General features: G+C 36.3%; 1 protein-coding gene and 2 pseudogenes across 2 annotated transcripts in view; all 3 read right to left on the bottom strand.

Annotated features, from left to right (window-relative positions):
• LOC148945049 (serine/threonine-protein kinase sel-5-like) overlaps nt 1-27,139 on the bottom strand; it is a 123,508-nt gene that overhangs the window by 61,268 nt on the left and 35,101 nt on the right. For both annotated transcript variants that reach the window (XM_089099385.1, XM_089099386.1), the window contains exon 7: nt 24,721-24,853. In XM_089099385.1, coding sequence (XP_088955511.1) covers nt 24,721-24,853 — 133 coding nt within the window. The remainder of the gene's footprint in view (nt 1-24,720; nt 24,854-27,139) is intronic.
• LOC148945051 (dnaJ homolog subfamily C member 7 pseudogene) lies at nt 4,525-6,294 on the bottom strand (annotated as a pseudogene).
• Nucleotides 12,495-14,254, bottom strand: LOC148945050 (nuclear RNA export factor 1-like; annotated as a pseudogene).

Here is a 27,139-nt window from a genome sequence, read left to right as displayed (position 1 = left end):
TTTTGGAAACTATCGTCAGAAAGCAGTGAAATAGCAGGGAGGTTTTTCAATGTCTTTTGGTGAGTAATCAACAGGTTCAACATGACTAAAAACTGCTTTCAGATTGCATAAGACACATGTGTCATGACAACAGATAGCCCGAAAATAAGCATCCTTTTGTCTATTGGCGCATGGACTATAGGCTAGCTTGATTCCTTATGTTTGAATCATTTTTCCAAGCACACCACAACAACAGGCCTAGTGTGAGTTTTACCTAAATTGGGAGGAAACAACCATTAGAAAAAAAAACAGTCAAAAGATTTCGGAGGACTCAATAGTTTGTGGTTTCTGTCCACACATTAGAAAAAAAAACACTTCATGAGTCAGTTTTTCCTCCCCTGTGAGGAATTACCACCTCAGTGGGTGCTGTACATCCTTTTTTCTGTTTTTCACCACTTTTGAGCAAAAAATGACCATACACCCTTGTGCACCGAACACACATATTATTAAAACACCAACAAAGAGAAAAATCTCTAAAAAAAAACAAACAAACGAGACTGTGGCCAGTGGAGAGAAAAGAAAACAACAGAAACAAAACAACGCGGATATTTCGCCTGTATACAAACAAGGCGTTTTCAGCACGAAAGACACACAAGATAAAAAAAAACAAGATAAAATTAAAAACCAATAAAACCACCACAAAAAAAAAACAACAAAAAAAAATGTACAATCGGCGCAAACTGATCCACGTAGGGAAAATATGCTAATATAGAGTTACTTCACCGAAGACAGCAGAGCAACTGAGGAAAAATAAAAAAAAACTGTAAATTACTTAATTATTCAGTTGCGAAATAATCCTTTTGTTAGCTTTTACTGAAGCAAATCGTTTTGGTCTAGCAGGTAAAATAGTCCCCTGGTTATTATTTAAAATCTTTCCTCCCTTATTGATTGTTGATTCACTCTTTAGAAGGTTTTCATAAATTGTGTCAGTTTAAAAACTGCATATATCCCTAATTATGGGTAGTATGGAAAACGTATGTTTTTTCATTTCTGTTGTATCCCTGTCCTAGTGGGTTTATCACTTATCATTAAAAATGGCCAGAGCTTCGTAAAATTTTACAAAATGATCTGGTTGAAGCCAAATATGCTCTGCTAAAGCTGAAACGAAAGTTTCTGGAGTACACTATTACATACAAAAAACTTGATTTTGATCCTACAGATAAATATGTAAAATCAACAAGAAAGGAATTAGAGTCAATGAAAAATAATTTTCACATTACCCCACAGTTTTATAACAAATATTATCCTAGGGGTTGTTCGGCCCCCAAGATCTATGGTCTACATAAGATTCATAAGACTGGATCCCCCCTCCTTCCCATTATGTCAACTTTTCTGTCACCTTTTTCAAAATTAAGAGAATGGTTGTTGGTAGTTTTGCGTCAACTTTTAGGAACACGAAAATAATATTTAAAAAATTTGATTGATCTTACTAATAAGTTGAAAAATTTCACGCTGGAGGAGAGTTCCATTCTTTGCAGTTTTGATGTTGTGTCCATGTATTCAAATTTTGGTGCGAGGATATTTTAAAAAGTAAATTAGAAAAACACTTTGATTTAATACAGGATGTGACGTTAGCCAGTTTGGATATTGATGTCATTATGAGACTAATTATTCTGGTAAATGAATTTCTTTTTATTTTGGTTTTCGAGGCGAGTTTTATAGACAAATTTTCTTGGGTTGCCTATGGGGGCTTCTCTTTTTCTTTTATTAGCAAATCTATTCATAGATGCCATTGAAACTTCTGCTATCAACAGTTTTACAATTTCTCCTTGCTTCTGGGGCAGGTTCATGGATGATGTAATGTGCGTTTGGAAACATGAATTGGACTTCTTAGACCTTTTATGTAAGCTTTTAAACAGTTTCGATAATAAAATTAAATTTACAGTTGAGTTTGAGTATAATAATAAATTACCTTTTCTGGATATTTTATTAATTAAAAGGGATCTCCATTTACTTTTCTCGATTTACAGAAAACCAACGCACAATGATAGGTATTTAAATTTTCATTCTTGCCACCCTATGTCGGTAAAAAGGGGGGTTGTAATTTCACTAGTGGATAGAGCCTTTAGAATTTGTTTCCAAGAATTTCTGGATTCAGAATTGTTATACTTGAAGGATATTTTGTTTTGTAATAGTTATCCAATTAAGTTCATTGATAAAATAATTAAAAATAGACGGGTTAAACATAATAGTAGGGTTATTGAGGTTTCTCAGTCTTTAGATTTAGTTGTATCAAAAAGCTTCATTTCATTACCATATGTACCTGGTTTGGGTGACAAACTTTCACGGGTTTTACGTAAATTTGGTATTGATAGATGTTTCCAATCGCCAATGGGTAGTTTTTTTAGTTCTGGTAAGGATGTAGCTCAGTGAAATTTAGGAAATAGGGTACATAAAAGTCCATTCTCTATTGGGAAGCTCTGTATTGGTAGGACTCACCGAAAATTTATGAAAAGGTTTATTCAACACCGAAATTCAATAGAAAAAACTCTAAAATCAAGCAAGCCATCAGAAACATTTGTTTCAGCTTTAGCAGAGCATATTTGGCTTCAACCAGATCATTTGGTAAAATTTGATGAAGCCCTGGCTATTTCTAATGATAAGGGATACACCCAATGGGACAGGGAAACCACAGAAATGAAAAAACATACGTTGTCTATCCTTTCCAGAAAAAGGAATACGGCCAGTTTATAAACTGACACAATTTATGCTAACCTTCTAAAGCATAACTCCAAAATCAATAAGGGAGTAAAGATTTTAGATCATAACCAGGGGACTATTTTACATCATAGACCAAAACGATTTGCTTCAGTAATAGCTAACAAAAGGATTATTTCGCAACTGAATAATTAAAGTAATTTACAGTTTTTTTTTTTTTCCGCAGTTACTCTGGTGTCCTAACTTAATTAAATAAATATTCCAATATTTTCCCTACGTGGATCAGTTTGCGCCGACTTTAAATTTTTTTTTTTTTTTTTTTTTGTTGTTTTTTTTTTTGTGGTGGTTTTATTGGTTTTTAGTTTTATGTTGTTTTTGTTTTTATCTTGTGTGTCTTTCGTGCTGAAGACGCCTTGTTTGTATACAGGCGAAATATCCGCGTTGTTTTGTTTCTGTTGTTTCCTTTTCTCTCCACTGGCCACAGTCTCGTTTGTTTGTTTTTTTTTAGAGATTTTTCTCTTTGTTGGTTTTTGTCATGGCTGGCCAGTTCGGCTTAAGATCTTTCATACACCTATTATTGTATTTAAGGTGTATCAAAATTGTATTTAAGGTATATCAGAATTATTTAAGGTGTATATAAATTCTATGAAGGTGGGAAGGACTGAAACTGAAACCACAGAATAAAAAATATCAATTCAGACAGAGAAAAATATTCGAGTTTTGTTGTACAGAATGAAACTTGGCACAAAAATAATTTAACATTTTTTTCATATTTCTGGTAAATTTACTAAAATACTTACTAAATTTAAAAATGTTTTAAAAATTTACTAAATTTGACCTCGATTTACTAAATTTAATAACTCAGGTCCGTTTTCACTAAATTTAATAAAATTTTACTAAGTGTGGCAACTAGACCCCGACACCGCGCCGGCAGATCGACCGAACGCCGCTGACGAGATGCCCGGTCGACCACCACCGAAGTGCCACAACGCCACCAGCGCACCGCAGGCACGCCGCCGCCGACAGAGGCGGTGGCGTTCGGTCGACTTTACATTAATTTTGCGGCAATTCTTTATTGCGTCAACCGCAAAGTCGGAGCTTTTTCTTCTCGTGTATTTTAGTATTTCGATTTTCCTGATTAGAAATCAAGCAGGGCTTGCGCAATCCCCGAAATTTCGGGTATTTCCCCGTAAATCTATGCGTCACCCCGAAAAAAATTTGGTTCCCCGAATCCCCGAAAATCACGCAATCACGGTGCCACCTCCAGCGATTTATCACCAGTGACTTTCCCTGCCAAATATTACTTTGCATACCATAATTCTTTGCTACTCTCTTGTTCGTTATTTTCGTCTCTTTTGTTACTTAGCATAAAAACCAGAGAGATGCAATATGCAACTGCAAATATTGCAATATACACAGTTCTTCATATGTTGACAAAAAAGTATCATCTTTATGAAATGAGTTTAAATCATTTCGAATGCAGTTTTCCAATCACTATTTCTTACATTATTCATAGTCAAGAACTTTATTTGCAAGTTGAATAGAATTATCGTACACACTCACTACTATACAGCTTCAGCCTTCAGTTGGATTTTGAAATTGACAGCCGACAGATTGTTTCTACAGCTGAATTTTAAGTTTGCAGACTTTTTTTTTTGCTGTTTTTAGATAAGATTTTCTTAATGTTTAATACTCAATTGTTGAACGCCTGATAGAAAATACAATCTTCTTTCTGGAACATTTTTACCCCCCCCCCCCCCCAGCCAAAAAAAACTTCTATTGAGGCAAAATTTAGCTATAGACTAAGCTATGTACAAGGTTGTGGAATTAAAGATTGACACGGAAGTTACCCCGAAAATATGATTCATAAATAATGAAAACTTCATCATTTAGGTCTTGACCTCTGAGCGTGCACTTTCTCTCTTTGTTTAGTTTTGTGTCATACTCGGCTTTTTTCTCAGGATCAGAGAGAACAGCGTACGCTTCTCCAAGTTCTTTGAAATTCTTTTCATGTTCCTTTCGTTCTTCCTCTGTTGCGGAAGAGTGTCGGTCAGGATGATGAAGAAGCGCCCGTTTCCTGTACGCCTTCTTTATTTCATCGGCGCTGGAATTCTTTTCAACTCCAAGAATCTTATAGTAATCTTTGTGCTTGGACTTCTCCAATGCTTTTTTCGCCTCTTGCAATAGTCTTCGGGTTTCGCCATTTGCATTTTTTTCTAGCTTCATGCAAGCTTCATAATCTCGGACACATTCTTCATGTTTTTCAAGACTTCTGTAGGATTTCGCTCTCAACAGCAATGCTTTTATGTAACCATCATTCAAGTTCAGAGCCGCGGAACAATCGTCAACTGTTTGAGAGTGATTTCCAAGCTCAGAATTGACAACAGCTCTATTGTAATATATTTTAGAGTTGAATAGCTTATTCAATGGATCGATAGTAAGTGTTTCTGTATAGATGGTGAGAGCTTCTTTTAATTTGCCTTGTTTAAATGCTACATTTCCTTCCTTTTTCTTCGTCACCAGCTGCTTTGCTTTCCTATAAGTTTCTATGGCTTTGGCATAATCGGGCGCTAATCGAAGTACTTGTTGGAAATGAGAAAAGGCCAAATCAATATTATCCTGGTAATATAAACACATTCCACGGACCAGCAATGAGTCAACATATGTATTATCTGACCTTAGTATGTCATTAACGATTTCCTCAGCTTCCTGATATCGTCCAAGGTGCGTCAAGGACTCAGCTTTCTTTACCTTGTATCTTTGGCAAAACACAGCAATTTCCAAGGCTCTTTCAGAACAATACAAAGTCTTTCTATAGTCTTGAACTGCAACAGCGATATTAAGATCTTTATCTATTTTATTGAGAGTATCAATTGTTCTCATCTGAGTGTCAATAGTAGTGTTTGTAGGTTCTAGTTCTTTTGCTTTGTCAAAAGCGCTTTTCGCAGCGTTTACAACGCCCATCGCCAAGAAACACTTTCCCATTCTGAAATAACCCTTGGCACAAGAAGGCTCATATTTGACACTTTCTCTGGCATCTTGCAGCGCCTGTGAATACATTCCCAGCATAATATAACAAGCAGCACGATTGTTATAATAGGGAGCACACGGATACAGTTCAATGGCTTTGGCGTAACAGCCAAGAGCCCTTCTATAATAATTTTTATTGTAGAATTTATTTCCTTCATTCTTTTTATCCTCCGCAAGCTCCTCAGAACTGGGAGTAACTTTAGCTATATCATCTGCATTACCTAGATCATTATTATAAGCGTCATTGGGTTTCAAATTTGAACAGTTTCTATGATCATAATTTGATCTGTCAAAACATTTTTTATTATTAACTTCTTCGGAATATTCTATTTTCCTTTTCTTCACTCTTGGTTCACCTTGCTCTCTCAAATTGTTCGTCCTTCTTACATTTCGGCTATATTCAGACTTCTCATAGGGACTCCTATGACGCCTTTCGCGGTAAATAGGTTCATAGGGTTCATAAGCCTGGCGGGCACTAAGACTCGTTTCACTTCTTGGGCTCTTGCCTCTTCTTTCTAAGCCATTAAAGCCTTGAGGATTGTCGTCTTTTTCTGATCTTGTCTCCATGATGCTTAAAAGTGTTTTCGCTAGCTATTAACTTTCTATACTGAAGTGACTTGACTTCATGCATCGTTTTATATGGTACATGACGTCATGTCAAATGACGTCAGCATGGGAACACAAAAGGGATTCTCAACATTATTTTATTCTTTAAAGTCTTAGTATGACGTCATTCATGGTTATAATCATATATTTTTATACCATCTTTTAAACACCGGAAATATCCGTGTCGTTTTATTGTTTCTTTTCCTTCTACTGGCCATAGTCCCATTTCTTCATCTTAAAATTTTTTTCTTGCTTTATTTTCGAAAATAAGAATATAGTACAAGGGATGAGCAAAATGAATGAAGTTTTAGAGGTTTTGCGAGTTCAGGGTGCTAGAATAGGTTTTAAAATTAATGTTAAAAAGACTAAGTCACTAAGGCTAGGAATAAGTCAAGATGAAAAGGTGACGTTGGGTAATGAAGAGATTGATCAGGTGGGCAGCTTCACTTACCTTGGTACTATTATTAGTAAAGATGGTGGGAGCAGTTAAGATGTTTAAAGTAGAATAGCCAAGGCACATGGTGATTTTTCACAGTTAAAAAAGTTTGGAAGAATAGGAAGATAAGTGTGCAAATCAAGATTAGAATATTAGAAGCCACAGTGACGACAGTGGTCAAATATGGCTCTGAAGCATGGACGCTCCGAAAAGCGGATGAAGATTTGCTAGATGTTTTCCTGAGAAATTGCTTAAGGATTGTTCTGGGCACCCGGCTGACTTACTGTATTTCAAACAATAGGCTATACAAAAAATGTGGTTCGATTCTGCTTTCTCGGGCAATAATAAAGGAAAGGTTAAGATGCCTAGGGCCCGTTGTGCGGATGAAGGTTAACGTATTGGTGAAGATTGTCCTTTTGAGGCAATCATCTAAGGCTAAACGGAAAGCAAGTCATCCTCATCTGGGGTAGGAGTATTCCATAAAGAAAGATTTAAACTAAATGGGAACTTCGTGGGCGGGTGTAAAAAGGGATGCTCTGAATAGATTGGGGTGGAGGAGGAGCGTGCGTAGCTGCGTTGGCCTCAAGCGGCTTTGTGCTGCGGTGAGTTGTTAGTAGTAGTAGTAGTAGTATAAACGCTGTAATATAAATATTTCAGTTCAGTCATTTAATACAGACTTAACAGCCCTCCCCTAGAAAAAGACATAATAGATATAGAACTAAATCCGACTATTTGTGCAACAAATCTATAATTTCGTTTAAAAACGGTTCGTTTCCTTAGTTCTTCTTGCTAATTGCAAGATTACAAAGACAATAAATGACTCAACAGCTAAAGAAAAAGCCATGAAACAAGAAACAACAAAAATCACATTGAATTACAACAAGGATAAGACCTTCGCCAGAGCTCTTCTATCAGATAAATCAAACGTTTGCTCATAATCTATAAAACTGAGGATTAAAGGTGTTGGATGACTCAGGTGCTTGTCAATTATTAATCTAAGAACTTAGTCGACGCATGCTCTACCCTTCCTAAAACCACACTGTTTTTCTCTTAAAACCTTATCTACAGCATCTCTAATTCTAAAAGATATCATCATAATAACTAATTTTCTAATGATAGAAACCGCCTAATGCCTCTATAATTACCACACTCACGCTTATCACCTTTCTAATGGAAGGGTTTAATTAGTTTTCCTAAATCACGAGGTACTTCCTCTTTTTCAAAAATTATATTCATAATCTTCGGTAACTTTATTTCTAAACTTATAACCACTATATTTAAAAAACTCATTTACTACAGTATCAGCACCTTGGGTCTTTTTATTTTTTAAGCCTTCTAGTACACTAATTTGCTAACCTTCTGTAACTGGGGCTAATTCTTCCACACAGAATAATTCTTCCTTCAAATTCAAAATGCCACAAACTTTTTCCTTCTTTTCTACATTTTTTCCTGCAACTCTATCATGGTTTAGCACCTTCTCTGAATGTTCTACCCATCTCTCTTTAACTCTTTCCTAATCACTAATTACAGCCCCATTCTTATCTTTAACCAGATTATCTTTAAGTCCAGATTGACTATTCCCTCTCAATTTATAAACATGCCAGCACAGTATTTCACTCTTTTGACGTCTGGCTGCATCTTCCAGATCTTTGGCGATTTTATCCATGGCCTCCCCCTCACACCTACTTCATTCATATTTTAATTCTTGCTCTACTTTCTTTACATTCCTCTTATTTTCTTATAATCTATCACTAAAATAATTCTTATACAAGCCCCCCATCCTCTCTGTTAAACACAAGCATTTTTAATAATATTTCTAGCTGTGTTCCTAACTTTCTTCCCTAAGATACCATCGGCCACTTCACAAACTATTTTCCTAAAACTATTCCATCAATCTTCCACATTTTCCACTTTTAAACTTTCCAGCATAGTGTTTAACTGTTCCTGGAAAGTGCATCTTAAATTCCCATCCTGGAGTCCAGCAACATAATAGCTTCCTGGAAGATAGTTACTCTTCCTAAATTTCAGCTTTAAATTAACTCTCCATAGCTAGATGTCGATCTTCACTTTTGACATCAATAACGGAGATCCTATATGTCCTAGTATCTTGTATTCATCCAGACAGTCTTCAGTTTACAATAACATAATCAATAAGATGAGCTATCTTATCATCATAAGAATACCATGTTAACTTGAGCTATTTTATGACTAAATACTGCAGTATGTGACCATTACTTTTTTTTCAAACAGTTCGTGGTAACGAACTGTAAGTAAGGAGCGACCCGGCTATATGGTAACCGAAACTCTAAAAAACGGATACCAATAGATACATCAAAAGAATCAGATTTAAATTGTGATTTCAAATATATAAGTTTCATCAAGTTTAATCTTACCCATCAAAAGTTACACACCTGAGAAAATTTGGCTGATTTTCGAAAAAGGGGGAAAGACCCCTAAAAGTTATAGAACCTTAATGAAAACAACACCATCATATTCAGCGTATCAGAGAACCCTACTGAAGAGGTTTCAAGCTCCTACTTACAAAAATGTGGTATTTTCCATTTTTTGCCAGAAGAAAGATCACGGATGCGTGTTTATTTTTATTTTTTTCTTCTTTTTTCTTTTCCCCAGGGGTAATCGTATTGACCCAGTGGTCCTAGAATATCGTAGGAGGGCTCATTGGAACGGAAATTAAAAGTTCTAGTGCCCTTTTTAAGTGACCAAAAAAATGGAGGGCAACTAGGCCCACTCCCACGCTCATTTTTTTCTCAAAGTCACCCAATTAAAATTTTGAGATAGCCACTTTGTTCAGCATAGTCGAAAATCTAATAAATATGTCTTTTAAGATGACTTAATCTCCCACAGTTCCCAGGGGAAGGGCTGCAAGTTATGAACTTTGCCCATTGCTTACATATTGTATTGGTTATTGGGAAGTATACAGACATTTTCAGGAAGGATTTTATTTCTGGTGGGGGGGGCTGAAGGAGGCGGTTAATCGGGAGAATAATCCTGTGGAGGAAGTTTCTTTGGGGTAAGGGGCATTTCTATGAAGGGGGCGCCAGATTTCCAAGCATTATTTAAAAATCGATCAGAAATTAAATAAATAAAAAAACAAGTTTTTCAACTGAAAGTAAGGAGCAACATTAAAACTTAAAACGAACAGAAATTGTTACGTATATGAGGGAGCTCACCCCCTAGTCAATACCTCGCTCTTTACGATAAAGTTTTTTTTTAGTACTTTTGAAAGAGCTATCTATTCTAATTAAACGGCCTTTGTGATTCAGGGGTTTGTGAATTAAAAATTCTTTTAACTCTTAACGTAAAGAGCGTGGTATTGACTAAGCATTGACTCATATACGTAATAACATATACGTAATAAAAAAAAAAAAACAATAAAAAAAAACAACCGTAACAGCTTAATAGTTATCGGAAATCTTAAAAATGTCGCTGCTAAGTAGATAAATGTGTCAAAATAATGGGCTTAAAACGCTGATTATAAATATATAAATTTTACTAATTGAATCATTATTGATTAAACTCTACGAGCCTGAAACAATTTATATGATTTTTTAAAGAGGGGGGAAACATCCCTTACAAAAAAAAAGAATTTTAATGAAAATCACACCGTCAGATACAGAGTATCAAAAAACCATATTACATAGGTTTCAAGCTCATATCTGCAAAAATCTGCAACTATGTATTTTTTGCCAGAAGATAAATATGCGAATATAGAAGTTAGTTACGTAAGTTAATTTGTAAATTACGTCAGAACTAAATTTAGAGATAGCTATTTAGCAAAAGAAGAGTAAAATTTTTATGCAAATTTTGTTTACTTATTCAATGACGGTGAGCCAAAATAAAAGCTGCATTAACTAAAAAACGTTCAGAAATAAAAAAAAAACAAGTTTTTTTAACTGAAATTAAGGAACGACATTAAAACTTAAAACGAACAGAAATTATTCCGTATATGAAAGGGACTGTCCCCTCCTCAACGCCTCACTCTTTACGCTAAAGTATGACTCTGTCTCACAACTTTATTTTTTAAAACAATAAAAACCAGAGAAAAAATCTTTGGAACGATGTCAAAAAATTGAACATCAAGTCCTTTAATAAACCCGAGGCCTATCCCTCACCCTTCATGGCTCAGTAATGAATCATCCCTAAAATCAATCCAATTCATTCCAAAATGGAAAGGTAGAGTTCTAAACCATTCCTTGTTTTGAATGTTAACGTTTAACTTCCCTTTAAATTGTTTATTCTCTCTTTACTCCATATGCTCCTTTTCTTCTTCTATTAGTTTGAAATTTTATTGTTTGACAACTAGTTATTTTAGATTCTTATCGATTTATTACTTACTTTACATATATTCAACCAACTAACTGTCTTTTTTTCCTTTTGATTTCCCCGGGGCTAGCAGGCTATCAGAACATGGTAGAGGTATGTTTAATAGCCCATTTTAAAGAAAATTGCTACATCTAGTCGCTTTTGTAAATAAGAAAATCATATTTGTAAAATAAAATTTTTTTTTACAAAAAAAAACTGTATTTTCGTATTATAGTAAAGAACACAGTCTAGCCCATAGTAACTGAAATATTAAACTAACATGCGTTGCGAGTATGCTGGGGTAACTTTGAGGAGTAGCGCCCTTCGAGGAAATTCTAGCCTAGTAAACGACACACCATTTGCACTGGATTCTGATTAATGTATAATTCTTTGGGGTTTAATCTGTATGGTGGACTTTTTGGGGCAGAAAAACCTCTTCCTAGCTAATTTACGTTTTAAAAACAATCGTATCGACATTTTGACTGACGAACTCAGACGCTTCGAACTAGACTTATTAAGTGTTTCAGAAGCTCATATTCCAGGGGTAGGAAACATGAAATTAGTTGATATAGTCTTTAGTTATTCGGGCAGGAAAACAGGATATATAGACAGGGAGTAGGGCTCAGAATCAATAAGGAAACTGTTAAGTCATCTTTAGGTTGGCAAGTTATTAATAATAATATCACTCATTTTATGACTAAAAAGTGGAGGATATCAGTCTTAGTAGTAATTGTCCCTGTAAAACCGACTGACTGAGATAGTAGTGACTCAGATGAATTTTACATATAGCTGCAGGTTTTTTTTGCTTAGTTTTTTTTTTCTTTCACCTTTCGGGGTTTTATTTTCAGACTCAGTTTCTAGTGTTTTTTTTTTAAAGCTCTTGCATTTTGCCATCTGCGCTCTTATAAAGTAGATTGTGGGATTTTTCTGAACAAAAATATAATAATAGATTTTAATGTAGCAAATACCTTATAAGCTAAAATCAATTAAAACTCATTTCAAAATTTGCAGTAACTTTTCTATTTTCAATCACAAAATTGTTACTAAGACAGCTTAAATATTTATGCAGTTAACATAGTAACATAGTGTCTTATAGTTTAAATAACTTTTGCAATTTAAATTATGTACTGCAGGTATTTTTTCCTTTTCAGCTGTCTCTCTAAGGGCTTCTCTAGCCCTTTCGTCTGCCTCTCTACGGGCCGCTTTTGCCCTGCTTCATCTCTCTCAGTCCAGAATTTGGGCACTCTCATTCTCATATGGCATTATTTCTCTTCAAAAATATAATCAACCTAATTCTTTTCCAGTCCCCGTCTTTAAATTTCAAGTACAACAGCAAAAACCAGGATATAGTTCCCAAGGGATTCATGAGCCACTTTCTTTTATACAATTCCAAGCAGCGTTATCACTGAAAAGCCTCTCGAGGTACAGCTTTTGCCACAACCATCTGTTGAAAGAGTTCAGCCGCTGCATTGTAGTCCCAATTACGACATTCTAGATATTGTTGAGCATACGTTGCGTTCAATCCGCTCTGTACAGAAAACTGAGCTATCATCTGCTGCTGGACTGACACTAATCCTGATGAAGTGCTTGGCTCAATCTTCAGTGAGCCAAGTGCTGGCTTAACGGCCACCTTTTCTTGGGCTTGAGACGCATTTGAAATAAACAGAAGACCGTTTATGATGTAAAAGCCTCCACCGAAAAACACTTTTTGGGTCAGTTTCTTCACTAAAGACACCTTTCAAATTTATTGACACCAAAGTGTCAGTTACAACAGTAACATCATAACGGAATGACTCTGGGTCATGTACTGATTTAGGCAGAGACTCAAGCAGTTTAATTGTCTCTGATCTTCCACGTCGAACTCTTGTCGTACGGACGCTCGACTGCTTGATTTTCACCAAATTTCTCGATTCCTTAAAAATATGCACCCAATTTGAACTGATTTTCTTCATTTTGAGGTAGGGGTCCCGCTGTCAGACTAAATAAAACATCTTCGTAGTACGCTTCGCTTAATTCACTTCTTCGACCTTGGTCGTAGAAACGATAATACTAATTGACAAACGTATGTAAAACGTCGTTAACTCCTTCATTAACAAGGAACTTCGGCTGTGTTTTGGGCACCTGAAAATCATCAGGTTTAACATCAAACGTTACTGGCGCAGGTAAAACATCAGAATCCAACACAACCACCTTGGGGAAGAACCGTCGAATTTCTCTGCGATACGTATCGTTCTCTTTCTCTTTCAACCTCTTTGCAATGGGATTATCAGCTAACACAAGACTCTCCACCGGCAGTGCCTTAAGTTTTGCGAAAACGTTCAACCTTTGTATCTTATTATTTGAGATGTTCAATGCTTTTATTTCCACAGATTTGTCCACTAGAATCTCCAAATTATCCAGGTTTTGAAGTTTGTTGTCACTAAGGTCCAACTTTTTTAAGTATTTAACGTTTCCTACTATAATTCGCATAAGTTCTTTCATATTCATAGGACGTGATAAAGGAACGTAGTATTCCCGACATAACGACTCGTCATAATGAAAATTCGAAAGATCCAGGGATTGGGCTAGTGGATCATAGCGTCGCTCAAGAACTTGTGTCAATTTTATTTGCATTCTCTCGTCTACAGGAAGGTTTTGAATGGGCATACGCCTGATCTCTCCAAATTCAATCTTTCCTTGGACAGGTAGCGTTATGTGTAACCGTTGTATTGCCCTAGCTGCTTGAGAAGATTCCACAAAGAAAAAGGCAAACTATCCACGCATATGATAATATACAGGTACAAAAGGTTCAGGACAAGCTTCAATTGTTGATTTAAGCAATTCATCTTTTGTAACCTTTACATTTTTGATAGTAATTCTATTCCAAAGTTCGACACCATTAGGAATATGCCTTGGTCCTCCTTTTCTATAGTCACGCCTTGGGTCTTGTCTTTCTTCTCTAGCACAACTTAAATTTTCTTGTAGCTGCCTATCAAGATGATATTTCTGCCCCATTTTCCTCTGATGACCAATCCTTCCACCCCGAAACCGAGAAAAATCTTCTCTTTTATGACCCATCCTTTGATCGTAGCATTCCTCTGAATTAACTAAGCGCTGTTTTTCTCCATAAAAGCCTGAGGGCCCGGACCTTCTCTGTCCTCTAAACATATTATGTCTTCCCATTTTCCTTCAGACAAAAAATCACTGAATCAAGCTATACTATATAAATGTTTCTATTGTTATTTCTCTCGTTTAATATATGCGTGAGACAATGTCATGATAGTGTGCCCAGATATGACGTTTATATAAAAAATGATGTTACTCTATATACACTACTAAGATGTTTATATAGTTTGAAATGGCTTCATAACTAAAATGACGTCATTGTGACGGTACTACTATTATGTGTGCCACAGACTTCAGATGATAAAACAAATCAGAGAGCTATGTCATCAGTTCTCTAATGAGCCTTTTTCAAAGAAACTAATATTTAAAAAGAGAAAGTAGTGATGAGGATTGATAATACATTGGCTAGATTCCTCCCAGCCCGTTAATATTATTAGTAATTTATCTACTGATTAAAATTAAAAGACCCCCTAATGTATAAGCTTCAAGCTCATCTCCAAAAATTAGAATTGTTCATTTTTTGCCAGAAGAAAGATCACGGATGTGTGTTTATTTAGTTTTTTTTTCCTAAGGGTGATTTTATCAAACCGATGGTCCCATGAGACCAGGTAGAGAGTCATCGTACGAAAATCGAAAGTTCAGGTGCCCTTTCTAAGGGACCAAACAAATTGCTGGGCAACTAACTCTCCCATGCCCTTTTTCCCAAAGACATTCAATCAAACTTTTGAAATGTCTATTTGATTTGGCATAGTTGAAAGGGCCAATAACTATTCCTTCGGGGATGAAAAGATCCCCCATAACTGCTGGGCAAAGGGCTGTAAGTTACGCAATTTGCAAATTGCTCACATATAGTATTTGTTATTGACACATATACAGACAATTTTTAGGAGGAACTTTCTGCAGGGTGGAAAGGGGGATTTCCCACGGGAGAAGTTTCCAGGGAAAATTTTACACGGGGGGGGGATTTCCAGGCAATATATGAAAAATAGTCAGAAACTAAATTAAAAGAAACAAGTTTTTTTCAATTGAAAGAAAAGAACAAAATTAAAACTTAAAACGAGCGGAAATTATTCCGTATATTAGAGGGGCAATTCCTTCCTCAGACCTCACTCTTAACTCTAAAGTTTGACCTTTTGTTATATTAAAGAATGAAACTATAGCCCATAGTAACTGAAGCATTTAAAGAAATCATTATATACAAGATAATGCAACACGGGCTTATCTTTCAAAGAGATGATACATGACAAATATCTTTCGACAAGTTGTTCCCTGGTTAATAGATGCAGCAGCATTAGTTTATACTAAAGAACGGAATATAGCCCATAATATTTTCTTCAATGAAAAATTTGTTTTTTATTTCCATAATATTTTTATTCTTCTTCTTCTTGCTTCTCTGGGGTATGATACCACATGTCATATATTACATAACAGCCTTGAAAAGTGCCTGGGTTATCACACGCCTTTAGTACTCAGTTGTATTGATTTTATAGTAATTGTGGTTTGCGCGGTAATGGTAACCTAGAAAGTGACGATCTTCTCCCATATTAAGAAAAACAATAGCTCAAAACTCGAAAAAAATCGTGTCAGATCGAAAGACAGAGTATTACCATTTGAACCGCCTTGTTCGACACCCTTATAAACTATACATACCGTCCCTTGGCTTGAATGACAAAGAAATTCTATTGGCTTGAAAAACAAGAAAAGTGGCTACCACCACGATATTTTGCACTGAAAGCACCTTTTTTTTCTTTCCGTATTTTTTCTTTTCCGCAGGTAGCTGGGCATTGGAACATCATATAAAGCTGTTTAAAGGCTCATTTTAAAGGAAATAGCTATATCTTGAACCTTTCGTATTTAATTTTTTTAATAAGATCAATTTTTCTACACAAAAAACTGGAAAAGCTGCTTTTCAGGGTTTTGGTGCCATCAGGGTTGCAGCTGTAGTGGCAACCTAGTAAGAGACGATCACGTCCCATACTAAAAAATATAACAGCCCATAACTTCTAAAAATACTGTCAGATCAAACTACAAAGCACACCATTAGAACCGCCTCGTCTGAAACCCCTATAAAGAAAAATTACAACCCCTTGGCTTGAATAATAAAGAAAGTACATTGACTTGAAAAATTACTCATTATCATGACATTTTGCATCGACCGTATCTCTTTTTTTCTTACATAAAGGATCGGTATAGTTCATTATAAATAGGGATAATGTAAATTCACAATGGGTGGAAGTGAACAACCAAGACTATCAAATATGACAAGACCAATCCAAGCAGCTAAAGCAAAGGGGATTGAAAAATTTCTGAAGTAATAATAAACAAAAATGAATAACAAAGAAATATGCATTTAGAATACTTGCGATAGCGACAATTACAACGTGATGAAAACGTAAGTGAAGAGCGAAGAAATATTCGGTTAGAAGATAAATGAATAATAAAGAAATATGCGGTTAGAATAATTGCAACAACGACAGTTAGAATGAGTCAAAACGAAAGTGAAGAGCAGAGAACTATGCGGTTACCAGACAGGGACAACGAGGATAAGAACAAATCAAGAATGAAAGGGAAGAACAAAGAATTATGCGGTTAGAAGATACGCGACAGCGAGACAAGAAGCGGCAGCAAGAATTAAAATGAGTCAAAAACGAAAGGGAAGAGCAAAAAAACATGCGGTTACAAGACGTGCGACAATAGGATCAGAAAAAATCAAAAACGAAAGTGAAGAACAAAGAAACACGCAGTTAAAAGATAAGCAACAGTGAGAATCACAACGAGTCATAAACAAAAGTGAAGAACAAAGGAATATACGGTTCAAAGATAAGCGACAACGACAATCACTACGAATAATAACAAAAGTGACCTCATTGTGTAAGAACTAAAGAAAAATGTGATGATTATTGCAACACGCTCTTACAGAATCAGATATATAAAAGCTTGCTGCGTGACGAGTGTCAGGGCCCGGTGGACTTTTAGACCGGATGAAGTTGTTAAAGAACGTCTTGTATATCCTTTGAATTAGGAGATGTCTCGCAACTTAATGAATCTCTTGGAAGAAATATTGCGAGACAAAAACAATTATGCCAAAGGTCGCATGAAAATGCGAGAAATCCTAGTAAGGAACGAATCACACTGTCATCACTTTTACCTAAGCCGCTCTTTAAGGCCCACTAATACCAAACAGAACCACCATATCTCTTCCATTATAAACGTTTTGGTTTGTGTGGCCAAACTAGTTAGAATTAAGTTGGCAGTCTTGATGTAATTTGTAGAACTTGGATAATAGACCCGAAAGAGCGACAGAAAACTAAAAGCCGAAACAGAATTTCCAAGATATCTTAGAGAAACCATTTAATTTCTTTCAGTTTTGGCCTGATATGGAGATAATCAGTTTTAATGAGACTTACAACGTTAGTACGTTTTTTTTTTTTTTTTTTTTTTCTAATAATTGGAGCAGAATTTTATGATGTAAGTCCAGGAAAAAGCAGTCCCTAAAAACGTTCTAGCCTTTCCTGCTCGACAAATACTAGAAATCAGTTTAAATGAATTATCATTTGATTGATGTTGCTGTTTTGGGAGTCCCTGTGTTGTCACCCGCTTTGATTGATAGAATGGCCAAGAAAAGGGAAGTAACATTTCACTGTCTTATAGAAGCAGTTGGATTAAAGTTGGGTAAAAAAAATTTATATGTTTTGTTTAGCATTTTTTTTTCCTTCTTATTAAATTAGCCTCGTCAAGCAAAAGACTGTACTTTGAATATTCTGCACTTTGAATAACCCAATTAAATTTTGAAGTACCAACCAGGAGTTTATATCGGATCGTGCTTATTCAAATCGAATCGATATTATTGTTTAAATTATTATAATCATTCTTATTTCTTATTAGTTTACTCATTAAATGTTTTAGTTTACGGGCTTTTTGATATCTTGGCAAGCAGAATGAGCAAGGTCAATGAAACTCTCGAGAATATATCCAGAGCCTTATTGATCATATAAAAAGATACTTTAAGACACCTATCTCCACCCCTTCTACTTCCAGAGGGTACTGATCTTCGGCGATCTTTAACAATCTTTGTGTTACAAAAGTGAAATCTGCAAAACAGATATTCTGCTCAAATGCAAAATTCAGACAGGTAACAGACCTTTCTTGCATGCAGGGTCGCAAAAAAAGGGGGGGCTCCCGAAGCTTCAAGGTTTCGTCACGCAGTGCCGACCCCTTGGTTAGGATAAGATCTTGGCAGGGTTCTTCAGAATTGCCAAAACATTCTCTTGATTTTGGTTGTTTGTGTATTTATAGAGTTCAGCTAATTCTACCCCCTCCCCACCCGCATTAGTGTTTAGATACTCCACGCATTAAGTCTCAAATCCTAAAAATTAGTGAATCTATACCTAAGTTTGTTATTACTGTGCAACATGCATAAATATACGTTTCTTAGCTGCAATTGTAATTGAAATTTTCCCATTCAGGTTTGCTTAAAACCCTTGTAGGCTTTTCTTGAAAAGTATCGAAAATATCCATTTACTTTCTTGTTTATGTATTTATAGTGTCCAGCTAATTCTCCTCCCCCCTACCAAAAGAAAGCGCTTTTGAATTTGATTTTTCAATCTCTATGATGTTCCAGTGCCAAGCTATCTGTGGAGAAAAAAAAAGATACCATTTAGGCAGAATGCTATAGTAGCTGCCACTTATCTTGATTTTCAAGCAAATATATTTCCCTTGCTGTTCAAGCCAAGGGACAGAAAGTTTCATATGTAGGGGTTTTCGACAAGATGGTTCTAATGGTGTACTTTTTGTTTTGATCCGACTCTTTTTTTAGGAGTTAAGGGTTTTTATATTTCTTAACATTGGACGTGATCGTCTCTTACTAGTTTGCTAGCTACCGCTGCAACTCGGATTTTTTTAGCTGTTTTGTGCGTTTATAGCGGTTTGTACGTTTGACTATAATGCCCCTGGATACTTCCCTCCACAGATGTTCCTCGGTAAAATCTCACCGCCGCATAAAATTTCCCTCATTCGTTAAAATTACCAGTTCAATTAACACTCCCTCTCTTATACTTTTTTTTCTTCCGTCAAGGTGCAATGCAGTCGCACAGACAAACGTGCTTTACCAAATTGATTTGAATTTGTCAACTTTTCTTACTAGGCAAATCACAAATTCTTGAATGATCTTAATGATCTTGTTCCCCCTGAGAGCTCGCTAATAGAGTATCTGTCTTTGAGCCATTTTACCGACAAGACAGGAAGGGTGAGAATCGGAAAATGAGTTTTAGGTACCGCATCCTCTTAAAGTAATTGATGTTCCAATTGTTTGATGTATCAACTGTTTGATAATAGCGTCAAACATGATAGTACATTATCAATTAACAATTGCTACAGTAAAGTGGCTACGACCTTTCCTCCAGTGAGGAGGATCAAAGTTCGAGTCGCTCTGTAGTATGAAACAACTCGTATTGCATATTTTACTTCGTATTTCACATTCAAAACTTTTTTGAAGGAACCTCATAAGTGGCTCTGTATTGGAAGCTTTTATGCTTCCCATGTTGAACAAGCAGCCCATTGAGTCACAGCAAATGAGCATTTATGCTTGAGATTTGACTCCTACCAGCATATACTCCGGACCTAATAAGAGCCCTTCAAACTTTGCTTGAGAACTGTTGTTATTTTCGGTTCGGTAGCATATAACCATCGAACAGCGAGAGCCTGCTACCGCACATCCACTACCCTCTTTGGAGTAGAAGCAACCATCGGTTAATAATTTTAGAAAATGCTCATAAGAACTATCAATTATTCTATTAAATGTAAAACAGCGTTCAGCTTTCGTTTTCATTGCTTTGAGTTCGTTAATTCTGGGATCCAAGATTTTTTTCATTTTGATTTGTGTGTTTTTTTTTATATACTTTAAAGCTTTGTTTCACAAAGTAAATTCATTTGAGGCTGGATAAAAATATCTACAGTGACGTATAACTGCGGATCAGCTATTATGGGATAACACGAACGTTGTGTAGGTGAAGGGAAGTGTTTCTGAAGCCTTAAAGTGCATTTTTATGAAAATGGGTTTTTTGGGAAGGGCGGGGGGGGGGGGTAGAAAAAAGATACATAATCACCTTTCATTCACGGAAATATTTTTTGATCAAGCCTGTAATATGGGTGCTGCGGGTTAACAGCTCGATTCTTGTTACAAAATATTTTTCTGTGTAACATGACAGTTTACATTCTTATACTTAGCGGCACAAATTTTGGAGAGGTGGGGGAAGTATACTTCGTACAAAAGTCAAATACAATAAATGAGCTCTTTTCTCGAAACATTGTTCTACAAAAATTGAACATTGATTTAAACAGCTGGTTTTGACGGTGCTCAAATTTAGGGTAATCATGGGTGAGATATAAAAAGCAAGCAGAAACTAAATAACCCCCAAAAAAGATTTCTCAAATGGGATAAATAGCAACAATAAAACATAAAACAAACAGAAATTATTTTGTATACGCTTACCCTTGTTCAACATCTCTTCCTAGCTAGGATTTTTTGTCCTCAATGTTTCAAAACAACTGCCCAAGCACAACTGCATTCAAAAATGCTTTCAGCATAGCATTATAAAACTTTAGCATGAAGAACGTTAGCATACAGCTAGGTTAGCATAAAGAGCGAGGGTTGAAGAGAGGGCATCCCCCCTCATATAAAGAATGTAATCTCAAAATTTTCAGATTTTTACCAGCATTTGTATATTTAAGAAGAATTTCAAAGCTCGCTGTCTTGATTAAGAGTTTTACCCGTTAGTACATTTTCATTCATTTTGATTATATGACGATTTTTGTGCAAAAGTTATTTTAAACATAGGATGTTAAAAAAAAACTTCAAAGAACATTATGATTTCAACATAGATGGATATACTGAGGACATATCCTACGAATGGATGGCAAGCGACTTCCAAATACCGACCTCCACTGGTAACCAACGGGCACCCATCGTAAGGGGAGGCCCAGGAATACACTACGGCACAATATGGTACTGGCCGACGCAGCCTTAAAACTTTACTCCAACCCGACTGGAGGCTCTTCCTCGATGGCCTGGGTGCCCCTGGCTGCACAGGCGGAACTAAGGACTTTGATTTTTCAATTACTTGCTCTACGAATCTCAAGATTATAAATGTAGATAAGTGAAGATAGTTACTGCACTTACAAAAACTACACTTCTCAAAGAATTCGCAAACGCACTCATCGTAGGGGGTGGCCCAGGAATACACTACGACAGACAACGGTACTGGCCTACACAGCCTTAAAATTTTATTCCAACTCGAGTGGGAGGATGTGGTAGCTGCAGCAAACGACGGGATGTAGGGACAAGAAGGGAAGATAGTTACTGCTATTACATAAACTACACTTCTCAAAGAATTCGCAAACGCACTCATCGTAGGGGGAGGCCCAGGAATACACTACGGGAAAATTTTACTCCAACTCGAGTGAGAGGACTTGGTAGCTGCAGCAAACAACGGGATGATTGGAGGCTCTTCCTCGATGGCCTGGGTGCCCCTGGTGGCATAGGCGGAACTAAGGACTGTGATTTTCCAATTAGTTGCTCTACGAATCTCAAGATTATAAATGTAGATAAGGGAAGATAGACAAAAACTACACTTCTCAAAGAATTCGCAAACGCACTCATCGTAGGGGGTGGCCCGGGAATACACTACGACAGACAACGGTACTGGCCTACACAGCCTTAAAATTTTACTCCAACTCGAGGGGGAGAACTTGGTAGCTGCAGCAAACGACGGGATTATTGGAGGCTCTTCCTCGATGGCCTGGGTGCCCCTGGTGGCATAGGCGGAACTAAGGACTGTGATTTTCCAATTAGTTACTCTGCGAATCTCAAGGTTATAAATGTAGGGACAAGAAGGGAAGATAGTTACTGCTATTACAGAAACTACACTTCTCAAAGAATTCGCAAACGCACTCATCGTAGGGGGAGGCACAGGAATACAGTATGGGAAAATTTTACTCCAACTCGAGTGGGAGGACTTGGTAGCTGCAGCAAACAACGGGATGATTGGAGGCTCTTCCTCGATGGCCTGGGTGCCCCTGGTGGCATAGGCGGAACTAAGGACTGTGGTATTCCAATTAGTTGCTCTGCGAATCTCAAGATTATAAATGTCGATAAGGGAAGATAGTTACTGCACTTACAAAAACTACACTTCTCAAAGAATTCGCAAACGCACTCATCGTAGGGGGTGGCCCAGGAATACACTACGACAGACTACGGTACTGGCCTACACAGCCTTAAAATTTTACTCCAACTCGAGTGGGAGGACGTGGTAGCTGCAGCAAACAACGGGATGATTGGAGGCTCTTCCTCGATGGCCTGGGTGCCCCTGGTGGCATAGGAGGAACTAAGGACTGTGATTTTCCAATTAGTTACTCTGCGAATCTCAAGGTTATAAATGTAGGGACAAGAAGGGAAGATAGTTACTGCTATTACAGAAACTAGTCTTCTCAAAGAATTCGCAAACGCACTCATCGTAGGGGGTGGCCCAGGAATACACTACGACAGACTACGGTACTGGCCTACACAGCCTTAAAATTTTACTCCAACTCGAGTGGGAGTACTTGGTAGCTGCAGCAAACAACGGGATGATTGGAGGCTCTTCCTCGATGGCCTGGGTGCCCCTGGTGGCATAGGCAGAACTAAGGACTGTGATTTTCCAATTAGTTACTCTGCGAATCTCAAGGTTATAAATATAGATAAGGGAAGGTAGTTACTGCACTTACAAAAACTACAGTTCTCAGAGAATTCACAAACGCACTCATCGTAGGGGGTGGCCCAGGAATACACTACGACAGACTACGGTACTGGCCTAAACAGCCTTAAAATTTTACTCCAACTCGAGTGGGAGGACGTGGTAGCTGTAGCAAACAACGGGATGATTGGAGGCTCTTCCTCGATGGCCTGGGTGCCCCTGGTGGCATAGGCGGAACTAAGGACTGCGTTTTTCCAATTAGTTGCTCTACGAATCTCAAGGTTATAAATGTAGATAAAGGAAGATAGTTACTGCTCTTACAAAAACTACACGTCTCAAAGACTTTGCAAACGGATATATGGAAGCGTTGATAGCTCACTAAAAATAATTAAAAATTCATTTTATAAACAACTAAAAACTGGGCCCGATGACCCTAATTCGGCAGCAAAATAAAACACTTCCCTGTTATTCACCCTGTTCTTTTAGGATAGCCATTCCAAAAACCACCATGATCTGCAAATTAGTTGCTACGTGATACTAAAGCATATAAATGTAGGGACAAGAAGGGAAGACAGTTACTGCTCTTACAGAAACTACCCTTCTCAAAGACTTTGCAAACTGATATATTGAAGCGTTGATAGCTCATTAAAAATAATTAGAAATTCATTTTATTAAACAACTGAAAACCTCCCAGATGCTATAACTGGGCATTAAAAAAAATCCTTGTTATTCACCCTATTCTTCAGGATACCTATTCCAAAATCCAAGATGATCTGCAAATTAGATGCTACACGAATCCAAAGTATACACATAGAGAAACGAGAAGAAAATATAGTTACTGCTGTTGCAAAAACTACCCTTCTTAAACACTTCGCAAAGAGACTAAAGGGTTGCTAGTCCATTAAAAATAATTAGAAACTAACTTTATTCAAGAATTAAAAGTTAATTAGAAAAGAACTCTCGCTAGTATTTATATATAAAAACAAGTGTGCATTTGTATGGGTCCTTGCACTGAATACAGCTAAACTATTCTAAATCTAGAAGCGTGACCTGTAGAAATCTAGAAATATAGAAACCCAAAGAAATTTCACAAGTTCAACAAGTTTTATGCTCGAATTTCCCCAAGGGGACAAAATTTGGACCAATGAATGGAGAGAGTTGATTCTGGTGCAACGAAATCCATTAATTAAAAAATAGATAAAAATAAGTTTAATAATAGTAAATTGCACCAGTAGACAAAATGATAAATACTAATAATAATAAATTATACCTAATAGTAAATTATACGACAAAATTGATTATAATTAATAATAATTAGTTAATCGACTACTACATTAGTAATAATTGTAGTCTTAACCAACTAATTTAAATGGAACTGATTGGATGGAACTGATTGGATGGAACTGAACTGGAACAGACTGAACTTTGCCAATATATATATAATATGCTCAAGAGTAAATTACTGGATATCAAACTAATTATAGAAAACACTAAAAAACTAAAGCCCAGTTGGAAACATGTGCTTTAGTACAGGGAGGTACACGGGAATTAGTTTTGGGACAGGGGCACATCACTGCACAAAGAGGAGAGGGGGGGGAAACAAAACAGAGAAAAAAAATGAATTATGCAAAAGAAATTATAGGATTAACCGTGACCATCCTAAGATATCAGGTCGCGACCCCCTCCCCCCCCACACTCCTCGTACGTACGCACCTATAATATTAATTGTAGCAACTTAACAAGCAAATATGTGTTGCATCTTCGTTAATAAATGCAATCCTCGACTAAACTTACGAATTAATCCATTAAGCTGAGGTGAATATTTCTGAGGTTCAGGAATAGCATACTGTCCACTAGTGATGGCCAATGAACTTTCTCCAAAAGGCAGTGTGAAGTAGCAAAGTTTGTACAGCAGACAGCCAAAAGCCTGAAAGTTAAGGAAGGATGCATCAGTAAGTACCATTTTTTTCCATCTGAAATAGAAACATATAATGTTATGTTATATGTTACTAATATGTTATGTTATGTAACGTAACGTTATGTTATATGTTAGGTTATATTATAACTTTATGTTATATTATGTAACAAAATATGTTATGTAACGTTAATAATATGTTGTGGAAACATAACATATTATGTCAAAAGTTTATTTTTAACTTCCATTTGATCCTTATTTTTCAAATATTAAAAGTTTTAATAGCCCCTTAAGCTTCCCTTGTTTCCTAAAGGAGGTTACTAAATTTTAAATATTGTTTCTTTATTTTTAATAAACCTAACAAACATCAGCATCTTATTAATCTGTTTGGCCCCTCTGTTATATTGTCGAAAAATTTTTTGGTTCCTGTTGGATTTGCAGTTTCAAATTCCAGAAGGTTCTAATAGCCTCTTCAGCTTTCCTTGTTTCCTAAAAACGGGTTACTAGCTTCCAATAATTTCCTTTTTTAATAGGCCTAAAAGCCATCAGCATCTAATTAATGCATTTAGCACTTTTAACAAAACTTCTAAAAGTTTTTTGGTATCTGTTGGATTTTATGTCTCAAATTCTGAAGGGTTTAAATAGCCTCTTAAGACTGTCTTGTTCCGAGAAAGGCCGTTACTGAAATTCAACAAAAAAAAGAAAATATTTTTAAAAACCTTAAAAACGTCAAAACCTAATAAATCCATTTGCCACCTCTAAGAATAGTGCAAAGAAATTTTTGAGTTTCTTTTCTATCTTTATTTTTAATTCCAAAAGGTTTTAGTTCTAGGTAAAGGGTTTTCTGCTTTTCAATACGCGTAAGAAACATCATTGTCAAATAAATCGGTCTGGCACCTTTACTACAAGTGTTAAAGTTTTTTGGCCCCTATTTGATTTTTGTTTCCATAATCCAATGGTTTTAATAGCCCCTTAAGCTTTCCTTGGTATCTAAAACGGAGTTACTAATTTCTGCATTTCTTTTCAATAGGCGTAAGAAACATCGTTGTCAAATAAATCAGTTTGGAACCTTTAATAGTAATGTTAAAGTTTTTTGGCCTCTCTCTGATTTTCATTTTCATATCCCGAATGTTTTAATAACCCCTTAAGCTTTCCATGGCATCTAAAAGGAAGTTACCAAATTTCTGGAATGTTTTTTTGCCTTTTCAATAGGCGTAAGAAACATCGTTTTCAAATAAATAGGTTTAGCACCTTTAACAGTAGTGTTAAATGCTTTTTGGCCTCTATTCAATTTTTATTTTCATATTCCACAAGGCTCTAATAGCCCCTAAAGGTTTCCTTATTTTCTAAAATGAGCTTACTAAAATAAAATAAAAAATCCTTTTTTAATAGACCTAGCAAACATCAGCATCAAATAGATAGTCTGTCAAACGCTCCTCTTTCGTTATTACTCCCAGCTGATTTTTTACTTCGGTTGTGATACCTCCACTAAGCCTCCTCACAGCTTGGGATACCTCCTCACAGCTAGCAGACAGTTTGCCCGTTTAAAATATAATTTGGTTTCCAAAAGTGAGTTACTTGCATGGACCCTCTAAGCGGCTAAGAAGCGGCTAAGTTAGTATTTTTTAGTATATAAAATTAAACGGATGTTTTGCTTAAATGTTTGATTAGTTAAACATAAAACATATGTTTTAACATAATACATAAACATAAAACATATACATTAAACATATGTTTGATGACCCGTAATACAGCTTGATTGTTTTATCAACTTAAATTGAAGATAAAAATATTTTGCAACACATTTGGGACACTTATTTGCAACACATCTGCTGGGGGTTGTGGTCGCCTCTGCCATAACCGCTGTGAAATTCTTCAGAGCATTGAGAAAGAAAGTATTATAATATATCAGTGCTCTGACTGCTGCGAGAAATTTGCTGATAAACCTGCTTCCCCGCAGATCCCGCCTTCTTCAGAGACTCTTTGTTTATTCACCAGTTTTAAGTTTTTTCCGGCAGTCTACAGTCAGGAATTTCGTCCGCCTCCTGTGTATCTTCGTGTGCAAACTTCTATTCTAATGATCATCTTTATCAAGCTAGAAGCCTCATAACATCTCTAGTGAACCCCACGCATAAACTCCTTGCACGTCGCGGCCCCTCTGCTAAGCAAAGCCTGTCACAGGATATTTTAGACATCCTTATTTCTGAGGATGCAACCCCTCGCTTGCCAAATCTGAAATTCGTTATGACTGCAAGTGATGCGATACCTGCGATAGATACGGATCAAAATGCTCACTTT

The sequence above is a fragment of the Artemia sp. Qi Xiang Cuo genome, chromosome 13 (genome assembly GCF_049724085.1).
Source record: "Artemia sp. Qi Xiang Cuo chromosome 13, ASM4972408v1, whole genome shotgun sequence".
In the NCBI taxonomy this organism is placed as follows: domain Eukaryota; kingdom Metazoa; phylum Arthropoda; class Branchiopoda; order Anostraca; family Artemiidae; genus Artemia; species Artemia sp. Qi Xiang Cuo.
Note: the sequence above shows the minus strand (reverse complement) of the source record. Positions and strands in the feature narration are given on the sequence as shown.